General features: G+C 48.1%; 1 protein-coding gene across 2 annotated transcripts in view; it reads left to right on the forward strand.

Moving 5' to 3' along the window:
• Positions 1-10578, forward strand: part of APOPT1 (apoptogenic 1, mitochondrial) — a 38658-nt gene extending 28080 nt beyond the window's left edge. The window contains exons 5-6 of one of the 2 annotated variants that reach the window (XR_003120439.1): positions 7213-7303; positions 10225-10435. Coding sequence is in view for 1 of the 2 variants with exons in the window: in XM_025391446.1 (XP_025247231.1) it covers positions 7213-7303; positions 10225-10330 (197 nt within the window). In the remaining variant the exon portion in view is untranslated. Of the gene's footprint in view, positions 1-7212; positions 7304-10224 lie in introns of both variants that reach the window. The other variant, XM_025391446.1, reaches the window with a different exon arrangement.
• Positions 10579-12390: the final 1812 nt, after the last annotated feature.

The following is a 12390-nucleotide window of genomic DNA, read 5'->3' on the forward strand; positions in this document are numbered from 1 at the left end:
AGTTGCCAGGCACAGTGGCTCATGCCTGTAATCCCAACACTTTGGGAGGCTGAGGCAGGCGGATCACCTGAGGTCAGGAGTTCGAGACCAGTCTGATCAGCATGATGAAACCCCATCTCTACTAAAAATACAAAAATTAGCCAGGCATGGTGGGGGGCGCCTGTAATCCCAGCTACACAGGAGGCTGAGGCAGGAGAATTGCCTGAACCTGGGAGGCAGAAGTTGCAGTGAGCCGAGTTTGCGCCACTGCACTCCAGCCTGGACGACAGAGCGAGACTCCATCTCAACAAAAAGAAAAAGAGTCTTTTTTCCTCCTGAGGCCAAATACCTGGTGTCTTCTCTAATTCCACTTCTCCAACCCTTCAACACCAGCTATAGGTGTCCAGCAATTCAGTTCCATTCTGACACTGTCTACTTGGAGTTCACGTCTGATGCCACAGGTTAAAGATTCCGTCCCACAAGATTGCCTCCACCGAGGCAGTCTTTCTCTTTGGAGAAATTCCTGTTTAAATCCTTTGCCAGTTGCCAGTCCTGGGCCACTTGTTCCTCTGACTGACAGGCTATAAATCAGACTATGACCCCCTCCACAGGATTGATAATTTGCTAGAATGGATCACAACATTCAGAAAGGTGCTTTACTTTTAGCAGTTTTTTTTTTTTTTTTTTTTGAGACGGAGTCTCGCTCTGCCGCCCAGGCTGGAGTGCAGTGGCCGGATCTCTGCTCACTGCAAGCTCCGCCTCCCGGGTTCACGCCATTCTCCTGCCTCAGCCTTCCGAGTAGCTGGGACTACAGGCGCCCGCCACCTCGCCCGGCTAGTTTTTTGTATTTTTTAGTAGAGACGGGGTTTCACCATGTTAGCCAGGATGGTCTCGATCTCCTGACCTCGTGATCCGCCCGTCTCGGCCTCCCAAAGTGCTGGGATTACAGGCTTGAGCCACCGCGCCCGGCCTTAGCAGTTTTTTATAAAGGATACAACTCAGGGACAGCCAGATAGCAGAGATGCACAGGGCGAGGTATGGGGGGCGTGCAGAGCCCCTGTGCCCTCTCTGGGCATGCCATCCTCCCAGCACCTTTGTTTGTTTGTTTGTTTGAGCAGGTTCTCACTCTCTTGCCCAAGCTGAGTGCAGTGGCATGATCATGGCTCACTGCAGGGTCAGCCTCCTGGGCTCAAGCAACCGTCCCTCGGCCCCACAAAGCACTGGGGTAACAGGCATGAGCCACTGTTCCTGGCCTCTTCCCAGCACCTCAATATGTTCAGTAGCCCGGAAGCTCTCTGAACCCCATGGTTTAGGGATTTTTATGGAGGTCTCATTAAGTAGGCATGATTGATTAAATCATTGTCCATTGGTAATTAGCTCAATCTCCATCCCCTCTCCTTTCCCCAAAACGGAAAGTTTTGAGCTTCCAGTCAAGGTTTGGTCTTTCCGGCCCCCGTCCCGAAGCTGTACAGGAGCTCACCAGAGCTGCCCCACTGGAGCAGGAGCAGCTCCTGTCACCCTTCATCACTCAGGAGATTCTGAGGTTTCAGGAGCTCTGTGTCAGAAACGGGACAAAGGCCGGGCGCGGTGGCTCAAGCCTGTAATCCCAGCACTTTGGGAGGCCGAGACGGGTGGATCACGAGGTCAGGAGATCGAGACCATCCTGGCTAACACGGTGAAACCCCGTCTCTACTAAAAAATACAAAAAACTAGCCGGGCGAGGTGGCGGGCGCCTGTAGTCCCAGCTACTCGGGAGGCTGAGGCAGGAGAATGGCGTGAACCCGGGAGGCAGAGCTTGCAGTGAGCTGAGATCCGGCCACTGCACTCCAGCCCGGACAACAGAGCGAGACTCTGTCTCAAAAAAAAAAAAAAAAAAAAAGAAACGGGACAAAGACCAAATATCTCTCTATAATGCCACATGGGTCTTATGATAATGAACCCTACGTTTAACTTTCTCAGGAATTACCAAGCTGTTTTTCAGAGTGGCCTGGCCTGACCTATGTTTTCATTTCCACCAGCAATGTATGAGGGTTCTAATTTCTCTACATCCTTGTCAACACTTGTTATTGTCTGTGTGTTCAATAACAGCTATCCCAGTGGGCGTGGCGTGGCATGCCATTGTCTTTCTGATTTTCCGATGGTGTTGAGCATCTCGTCATGTGCTTATTGGCTACTTGTGTATCATCTTTGGAGAAATTCCTGTTTAAATCCTTTGCCCGGCCGGGCGCGGTGGCTCACGCCTGTAATCCCTGCACTTTGGGAGGCCGAGGCGGGCGGATCACGAGGTCAGGAGATCGAGACCATCCTGGCTAACAAGGTGAAACCCTGTCTCTACTAAAATACAAAAAATTAGCCGGGCGCGGTGGCGGCGCCTGTAGTCCCAGCTACTCGGGAGGCTGAGGCAGGAGAATGGTGCGAACCCGGGAGGCGGAGCTTGCAGTGAGCCGAGATGGTGCCACTGCACTCCAGCCTGGGGGACAGAGTGAAGACTCCGCCTCAAAAAAAAAAAATAAATAAATAAATAAAAAATAAATAAATCCTTTGCCCATTTTAAAAGTGGATGATTTGGCCAGGTGCGGTGGCTCACGCCTGTAATCCCAGCACTTTAGGAGGCTGAGATGGGCAGATCATGAAGTCAGGAGTTCAAGACCAGTCTGACCAATGTGGTGAAACCCTGTCTCTACTAGAAATACAAAAATTAGCCAGTTGTGGTGGTGCATACCTGTAATCCCAGCTACTCAGGAGGCTGAGGCAGGAGAATCACTTGAACCCCAGGAGGCAGAGGTTGCAGTGAGCTGAGATCGCACCACTGCACTCCAGCCTGGGTGACAGAGCAAGACTCTGTCTTCAAATAAATAATAAATAAATACGAAATAAAATTGGATGATTTGTCTTTTTGTTTTTGAGATAAAAGAGCTCTTGGCTGGGCGAGGTGGCTCACGCCTCTAATCCCAGCACCTTGGGAGGCCAACGCGGGTAGGTCACCTGAAGTTGGGAGTTCAAGACCAGCCTGACCAACATGGAGAAACCCGTCTCTACTAAAAATACAAAAAATTAACTGGGCGTGGTGGTGCATGCCTGCAATCCCAGCTACTTGGGAGGCTGAGCAGGAGAATTGCTTGAACCTAGGAGGTGGAGGTTGTGGTGGGCCAAGATCATGCCATTGCACTCCAGCCTGGGCAACAAAGTGAAACTCCGTCTCAAAAAAAAAAAAAAAAAGTTATTTACATATTCTCAATACTAGACCCTTATTAGATGGATGATTAGCAAATGTTTTTCTCCCATTCTGTAGGTTTTTTCTCTTTTTTTTTTTTGAAACAGAGTCTTGCTCTGTCACCAGGCTGGAGTGCAGTGGCGTGATCTCAGCTCACTGTAACCTCTGCCTCCCAGGTTCAAGCAGTTCTCCTGCCTCAGCCTCCCAAGTAGCTGGGACTATAGACACACACCACTACACTCAGCTAATTTTTGTACTTTTAGTAGAGACAGGGTTTCACCATGTTGGCCAGGATGGCCTTGATCTCTTGACCTTGTGATCCACCTGCCTCGGCCTCTCAAAGTGCTGGGATTACAGGCATGAGCCACCATGCCCGGCCTGGTTTTTTTTTTTTTTTTTGGAGATGGAGTTTCACTCTTGTTGCCCAGGCTGGAGTGCAATGGCACGATCTCAGCTCACTGCAACCTCCACCTCCTGAATTCAAGCAATTCTCCTACCTCAGCCTCCTGAGTAGCTGGGATTACAGGTGCCTGCTACCATGCCCGGCTGATTTTTGTATTTTTAGTAGAGATGGGGTTTCAGCACGTTGGTCAGGCTGGTCTCGAACTCCTGACCTCAGGTGATCCGCCCAAAAGTGCTGAGATTATAGGCATGAACCACTGCGCCCAGCCTTTTTTTTTTTTTTTTTTTTTTTTTGAGACGGAGTTTCACTGTTGCCCAGGCCGGAGTGCAATGGCGCGATCTCGGCTCACCGCAACCTCCGCCTCCCAGGTTCAAGCGATTCTCCTGCCTCAACCTCCCTAGTAGCTGGGATTACAGGCATGTGCCACCACACTTGGCTAATTTTGTATTTTTAGTAGAGATGGGGTTTCTCCATGTTGGTCAGGCTGGTCTCGAACTGCCGACCTCAGGTGATCTGCCCGCCTCGGCCTCCCAAAGTGCTGGGATTATAGGCGTGAGCCACCGTGCCCAGCATTTTTTTTTTTTTTTACAAGACAGGGTCTGGCTCTTGCCCAGGCTGGAGGGGCCGTGGTATGATCATGCCTCACTGCAACCTTGAACTCCTGGGCTCAGGTGAGCCTCCTTCCCCGGCCTCTTGAGTAGCTAGGACTACAGGCATGCACCACCATACCTGGCTAATTTTTTTATTTTTTGGAGAGATGAGGTCTTATTTTGTTGCCTGGGCTGGTCTTGAAATCCTGGTCCTGAACTCCTGGTCCCAAGTGATCGTCCTGCCTCAGCCTCCCAAGTAGCTGAGATTATAGGCATGCACCACCACGCCTGGCTAATCCTTTTCATTTTCTTGATAGTGTCCTTTGAAGACAAAAGTTTTTTTTTATTTTATTTTTATTTATTTATTTTTTTTGAGACGGAGTCTCGCGCTGTCGCCCAGGCTGGAGTGCAGTGGCCGGATCTCAGCTCACTGCAAGCTCCGCCTCCCGGGTTCACGCCATTCTCCTGCCTCAGCCTCCCGAGTAGCTGGGACTACAGGCGCTGCCACCTCGCCCGGCTATTTTTTGTATTTCTTAGTAGAGACGGGGTTTCACCGTGTTAGCCAGGATGGTCTCGATCTCCTGACCTCGTGATCCGCCCATCTCGGCCTCCCAAAGTGCTGGGATTACAGGCTTGAGCCACCGCGCCCGGCCAAAAGTTTTTAATTTTGATGAAATCCAGTTTATCTATCTTTCTTTGCTTGTGTTTTAGGTGTCATGTCTAACAAACATTACTTAATTTGAGGTGATGAAGAGTTGCATCTGTTTTAAGAGTTTTTCTTTTATAGTTTTAGCTCCTATGTTTAGATTTTTTTTTTTTTTTTATCTACTGAGTTAATTTTTGTTTATGGTGTGCGGTAGAGGTTCAACTTATTCTTTTGCATGTGGTCATCCAGTTGTCCCAGCACTATTTGTTAAAAACACTGTTCCTCACTTTTACACTGTTGGTGATTGTAAACTAGTTCAACCATTATGGAAAACAGTATGGCGATTACTCAAGGATCTAGAACTAGATGTACCATATGACCCAGCCATCCCATTACTTGGTATATACCCAAAGGATTATAAATCATGCTGCTATAAAGACACATGCACACGTATGTTTATTGCGGCACTATTCACAATAGCAAAGACTTGGAATCAACCCAAATGTCCATCAGTGACAGACTGGATTAAGAAAATGTGGCACATATACACCATGGAATACTATGCAGCCATAAAAAAGGATGAGTTCATGTCCTTTGTAGGGACATGGATGCAGCTGGAAACCATCATTCTTAGCAAACTATCACAAGAACAGAAAACCAAACACCGCATGTTCTCACTCATAGGTGGGAACTGAACAATGAGATCACTTGGACTCAGGAAGGGGAACATCACACACCGGGGCCTATCATGGGGAGGAGGGGGCAGGGGGGAGGGATTGCATTGGGAGTTATACCTGATGTAAATGACAGTTGATGGGTGCTGATGAGTTGATGGGTGCAGCACAGCAACATGGCACAAGTATACATATGTAACAAACCTGCACGTTATGCACATGTACCCTAGAACTTAAAGTATAATAATAATAAAAAATAAATTAAAAAAAGAAAACAAAACAAAACAAAAACCCTGTTCCTTCCCTCGTTGAATTGTCCTGGCACCCTCAGTGAAAATCACTTGCCCATAAATGTTTGGGTTTATTTCTAGATTCAGAGTTCTGTTGCATTGATCTGTATGCCTGTCCTTATGCCAGTACCATACTGCCTTGATTACTGTTGTTTTGTAGTAAGTTTTGAAATTGAGAACTGTGAGTCTTCCAACTTTGTTCATCTTTGGTCGAGATCGTTCTAGCTGTTGGGGTTCTTTACATTTCCATATGAATTTGAGATTAAGTTTGTGAGTTTCTGCAAAAAAAAAAAAAAAAAAAGCCAGCTGGGATTTTGATACAGATTGTTCTGAATCTGCAGGTCAATTTGGGGAGTATTGCCATCTTAACAGTATTAAGTCTTCCAACTCATGAACATGGTATGCCTTCCCATTTATTGAGATCTTCTTTCATTTATTTCCACTATATTTTGTTTTTTCTTTTGTTTCGTTTTTGAGTCAGGGTCTTGCTCTGTCACCCAGGCTGGAGTGCAGTGGTGGGATTTTGGCCCACTGCAACCTTTAACCCCCCGCCCCAGGCTCAAGCAGTCATCCCAGCTCCGCCTCTTGAGTAGCTGGGACCACAGGTCTACACCACCACGCCCAGCTAATTTTTGTATTTTTAGTAGAGACGAGGTTTTACCATGTTGGCCAGGATGGTCTCAATCTCTTGATCTCGTGATCGGCCTGGCCTCCCAAAGTGCTGGGATTACAGGCATGAGCTACCGCACCTGGACTTTTTTTTTTCTTCTTTTCTTTTTTTTTTTTTTTTTTTGAGCTGGAGTTTTACTCTTTTGCCCAGGTTGGAGTGAAGTGGCGTGATCTCGGTTCATTGCAACCTCTGCCACCAACCCCCTCTACCCCCATATTTTTAGTAGAGACGGGGTTTCACCATGTTGGCCCGGCTGGTCTCAAACTCCTGACCTCAGGTGATCCACCCGCCTCAGCCTCCCAGAGTGCTAAGATTACAGGCGTGAGTCACATTTGTCTAATTTTTGTATTTTTAGTAGAGACAGGGTTTCACCACTTTGGCCACACTGGTCACAAACTCCTGACCTCAAGTGATTCTCCCACCTCAGCCTCCCAAAATGCTGGGATTGTCGGCAAGAGCCACTGCACCTAGCCTATTTTGTATTTTTCATTATACACATCTTACACGTCTCCTCTCAGATTTATTCCTAAATCTTTTATTATTTTCGATGCTATCATAAGTAAAATTGTTTTCTTAATTTCATTTTCAGACTGTTCATTGCTAGTGTATAGAAATACAATTGATGTTTGTATATTGGTCTTGTATATATCCTGCAAGCTTGCTGAACTCACTTATTAGCTCTAATAGTTTTTTTTGTTTATCCTTTCTCCTTAAGTCTTAATGTTTAAGCTGAAATTAACTTCCAGGTCAGAAGGCAACATTGAATGCAGAAGAAATGGCAGACTTTTACAAGGAATTTTTAAGCAAAAATTTTCAGAAGCACATGTATTATAACAGGTAGGTGTTTACTCTTTTCCTGAAAATTTGAATAGCACATCCAGATTAGGTAGGAGTGTTTTCTTACCTGAATTTAACAACATTCATGTTAATACCAGAGGTAGAAGTTGCAAGCCTTTATCCACTTTTTTTTTTCTTTTTTTTTTTGAGACAGAGTCTCGCTCTCACCCAGGCTGGAGTACAGTGGCACGGTCTCCACTCACTGCAAGCTCCGTCTCCTGGGTTCACGCCATTCTCCTGCCTTAGCCTCCCGAGTAGCTGGGACTACAGACACATGCCACCACGCCCAGCTAATTTTTTGTATTTTTAGTAGAGACGGGGTTTCACCGTGTTAGCCAGGATGGTCTCCATCTCCTGACCTCGTGATCCGCCCGCCTCAGCCTTCCAAAGTGCTGGGATTACAGGCGGGAGCCACCGCGCCCGGCCTATCAACTTTATTTTTTAAGTGACTGCAGTGGCTTAAAAAGATACCAATTTTTTTAGGCCGGGCGTGGTGGTTCACACCTGTAATCCCAGCACTTTGGGAGGCCAAGGTGGGCGGATCACCTGAGGTCAGGAGTTCAAGACCAGCCTGACCAACATGGAGAAACTGTCTCTACTGAAAATACAAAATTACCCAGGTGTGGTGGCGCATGCCTGTAATCCCAGCTGCTCAGGAAGCTGAGGCAGGAGAATTGCTTGAACCTGGAAAGTGGAGGCTGCAGTGAGCTGAGATTGTGCCATTGCACTCCAGCCTGGGCAATGAGAACAAAACTCCGTCTCAAAAAAAAAAAAAAAAAAAAAAAAAAGGGTTTTAGCTGGTTACAGATAAATAATGACCTGTGTTTGCAGGTGAAATTAATAGGACATGATAGCTGAGATTTGCTTTAAAATATTTGTAGGTTGGATCCAGTGCCTCACACCTGTAATCCTATGACTTTGGGAGGCCAAGGTGGGTAGATCACTTGAGTCCAGGAGTTCAAGACCAGCCTGGGCAACTTAGTGAAACCCCATCTCGGCCGGGCGCGGTGGCTCAAGCCTGTAATCCCAGCACTTTGGGAGGCCGAGACGGGCGGATCACGAGGTCAGGAGATCGAGACCATCCTGGCGAACACGGTGAAACCCCGTCTCTACAAAAAAATACAAAAAAACTAGCCGGGCGAGGTGGCGGGCGCCTGTAGTCCCAGCTACTCCGGAGGCTGAGGCAGGAGAATGGCGGGAACCCGGGAGGCGGAGCTTGCAGTGAGCTGAGATCCGGCCACAGCACTCCAGCCTGGGTGACAGAGCAAGACTCCGTCTCAAAAAAAAAAAAAAAAAAAAAAAAAAAAAAAAAAAAAAAAAAAAAAAAGAAACCCCATCTCTACAAAATTAGCCAGGCATGGCGTCGTGTGCCTATAGTCCGAGCTACTTGTAAGGCTGAACTAGGAGGACCACTTGAACCCAGTAGGTTAAGGCTACAGTGAGCCGAGATCCAGCCACTGCATCCCAGCCTGAATGACAGACAGAGTAAGACCCTGTTTCAATAAATAAATAAAATAATAAAGATAAAAAATTATATATATATATAAACAACAGTTTCAGAGTTACAAAGCCTGATGGGCAGGTGAAGCCAGACCTCAAGAATGTCAACATGGGCCAGGCACAGTACCTCACACCTGTAATCCCAGCACTTTGGGAGGCCAAGGATTGCTTGAGCCGAGGAGTTTGAGACCAGCCTGGACAACATGACAAAACCCTGTCTCTACAAAAAATACAAAAATTAGCTGGGTATGGTAGTGTGCGCCTGTAATCCCAGTTGCAGGAGGCTGAGGCAGGAGGATCCCTTGAGCCCAGGAGGTGGAGGTTGCAGTGAGCTGAGATCCTGCTACTGCACTCCAGCCTGGGCTACAGAGTGAGACCTTGTCTAATAAATAAAAAAGAATGTAGATATAGTCAAAGGCTGGATGGACTCAGTGAGGGTCAGTCTGACCTAAAGATGAGTCCTGAAATATCTGGATTCTAAGGTTGTCATGCATTACTCTGAATTAGTTAAGTCATTCAAACAAGCAAGTATAATCTTTTCCTGGTCTTTGGACTTGTAGCTTGTTTGCACTGGGCACAATCTCTGACAGGCTTCATGTTTTCTCTGTGGCACTTGGGTGAAGAGGACCAGCCTTACCCAAGATGAGGCCTTAGAGGCACCTGGCCCCCACCACCACCTCTGGCCCCTGCCTTCCCTGTGGCAACAGCAGAAGCGTAGCTTGCTTTTACATGTCATAGAATCAGGTTGTCTGTATTAGTGAAATGGAATATGGCTTTTCCTTGAAGAACTGTAATCCCCATGGGCTACCGGTTTTCCTCTCCTGGAAGTGCTTATTTACTCTGGGCACTGCTCCTCATGACAGCATCGCTTAAGTAGGTAGAGATGTAAAGGTGGTTTGCAGGGGGAGAGGAACTTTCTGTCCTGCCATGCAAAGCCTCCAGAGTGGTCGTGGCCCATCACACCCCTTGAATGCTGCCAGCTCGCTAGACCTGGGGTTTCCAAGGGCTCTCGGATCTTTTAGCAAAAATCGAAGTAGTACTTAAGAGGCTGAGGCAGGAGAATTACTTGAACCTGGGAGGCAGAGTTTGCAATGAGCCAAGATTGTGCCACTGTACTCCAGCCTGGACAACTAAGCAAGACGAAAAAACAGAACAACAACAAAAAAAACACCAAAGGAGGATGGTGGCGGCCTCCAGAAACAAGGCTGGGGAGGGCTCCAGGCGTCGCCAGTGGGCCTCACTCAGCCTGAAGAGAGGCAGGCCTCTGCGGCTAGTTCAGCTTTAACAAGGGCGGGGAAAGGGCAAAGCAGTTGAGGCCTGGTCAGCTGAACTCACCCTCAGCCGAGAGCCGCCTCTGGGCCAGGGCACCAAGCCTCAGTCCCTGCCACCGTGTCACCTGTGCATCCTCTGTTTCTCTACAGAGACTGGTACAAGCGCAATTTTGCCATCACCTTCTTCATGGGAAAAGTGGCCCTGGAAAGGATTTGGAATAAGCTTAAACAGAAACAAAAGAAGAGCAACAACTAGGAGTCCACTCTGACCCAGCCAGAGTCCAGGTTTCCACAGGAAGCAGATGGTTAGAGGAGCTCCTTTTACAGGAGCTCTGAGAAAAACTGGAACTGATCTCAAGAAGCCCCACATCTCCCTAAGGGGCCCCATGGCTTGTTTGGGGGCAGGGTGGGTCCTGGGGCACTGTGGGCCGCCTGCCTGCCGATGTGGGCTCTAGGCCAGCTTGTTGTCACGGACACGGTGTCAAATAAAGCCCAAGCACTGGGTGCCCACTTTCTCTGTTTCAAATTATACCCATTCAAAACAGAACGATTTAAAAATACTGGCCCGGCACAGTGGCTCACACCTGTAATCCCAGCACTTTGGGAGGCGAAGGCGGGCGGATCACTTAAGGTCAGGAGTTCGAGATCAGCCTGGACAACATGGCAAATACAAAAAATTAGCTGGGCATGCTGGCACGCACCCGTAATCCCAGCTGCTCTGGAGGCTGAGGCACGAGAGGCTTGAACCCAGGAGGCGGAGGTTGCAGTGATCCAAGATCGCACCACTGCACTCCAGCCTAGAAGACCGAGGGAGACTCTGTATCCAAAAATAATGATAATTAATAAATAAATAAATAAATAAAAATACTAAGAAAGTTTTACTGGAAAAAAAAGTCTGCTGACGGGAATGATGTGGAAGCTGACTGCCAAGCCGTCGGTGTGCTGGCCATGGGGTCGGCACCACCCTGGCTGGGAGTCATCGGCTGGTGGGTCCTCACAGGCTCATCCTGGATGCGGTGTGGTGTGAGGACGTGAAAGCAAATTCAGCAGCTGGTGGGTCCTCACAGGCTCATCCTGGATGCGGTGCGGTGTGAGTCAGCGGCTGGTGGGTTCTCTCAGGCTCATCCTGGATGCGGTGCAGTGTGAGGACGTGAAAGCAAATTCAGCAGCTGGTGGGTCCTCACAGGCTCATCCTGGATGCGGTGCGGTGTGAGGACATGAAAGCAAATGCAATTTTATTGCATGCCAAAACATTTAACTTGATTGTTGGTGTTAACTATGTTAGTAGATTCTTCAATGCTGTAAGCAAACTAACAAGAAACAGCAGCACTGTTTTCCTCTTTTCTTAAACACGAAGGTTAAATGGCCAAGCGTGGTGGCTCATACCCGGAATCCCAACAATTTGGGAGGCCAAAGCAAGCAAATCACTTGAGCTCAGGAGTTCAAACCAGTTTGGGCAACATGGCGAAACCCTGCCTGTACAAAAAATGCAAAAATTAGCTGGGTGTGGTAGCACATGCCTGTGGTCCCAGCTACTTTAGAGGCTGAGCTTCAAGGACTGAGCCAGTGAGGTCCAGGCTGTAGTGAGCCAAAATCCCACCACTAGGCGACAGAGCCAGACCATATCTCAAATAAAAATTAAAAAAAAATTAAAAAGCCCAGGCGCGCTGGCTCACGCCTGTAATCCCAGCACTTTGGGAGGCCAAGGTGGGCAGATCACGAGGTCAGGAGAACAAGACGATCCTGCCCAACATGGTGAAACCCCGCCTCTACTAAAAATGCAAAAATTAGCTGGGTGTGGTGGCGCGTGCTGTGATCCCAGCTACTCGAGAGGCTGAAGCATGAGACTCACTTGAACCCAGCAGGCGGAGGTTGCAGTGAGCCGAGATCGCGCCACTGTCTTTTTTTTTTTTTTTTTTTTTTTGAGACTGTCTCAAAAAAGAAAAAGATTATTCTAGGCCTGGCATGGTGGCTCACACCTGTAATCCTAGCACTTTGGGAGGCCGAGTGGGTGGATCACTTGAGGTCAGGAGTTCGAGACCAGCCTGGTCAACATGGTGAAACTTCGTCTCTACTAAAAATATAAAAATTAGCCAGGCGTGGCACATGCGTGTAGGTCCCAGCTACTTCAGAGGCTGAGGCAGGAGAATTGCTTGAACCCAGGAGGCGGAGGTTGCAGTGAGCTGAGATAGCACCACTATACTCCAGCCTGAGTGACAGAGCAAGTCTCCATCCCAAAAAAAAAAAAAAAAAAAGGCCGGGCGCGGTGGCCCACGCCTGTAATCCCAACACTTTGGGAGGCCAGGACGGGTGGAT

The sequence above is a fragment of the Theropithecus gelada genome, chromosome 7b (genome assembly GCF_003255815.1).
Source record: "Theropithecus gelada isolate Dixy chromosome 7b, Tgel_1.0, whole genome shotgun sequence".
NCBI classification, from domain to species: Eukaryota; Metazoa; Chordata; class Mammalia; order Primates; family Cercopithecidae; genus Theropithecus; species Theropithecus gelada.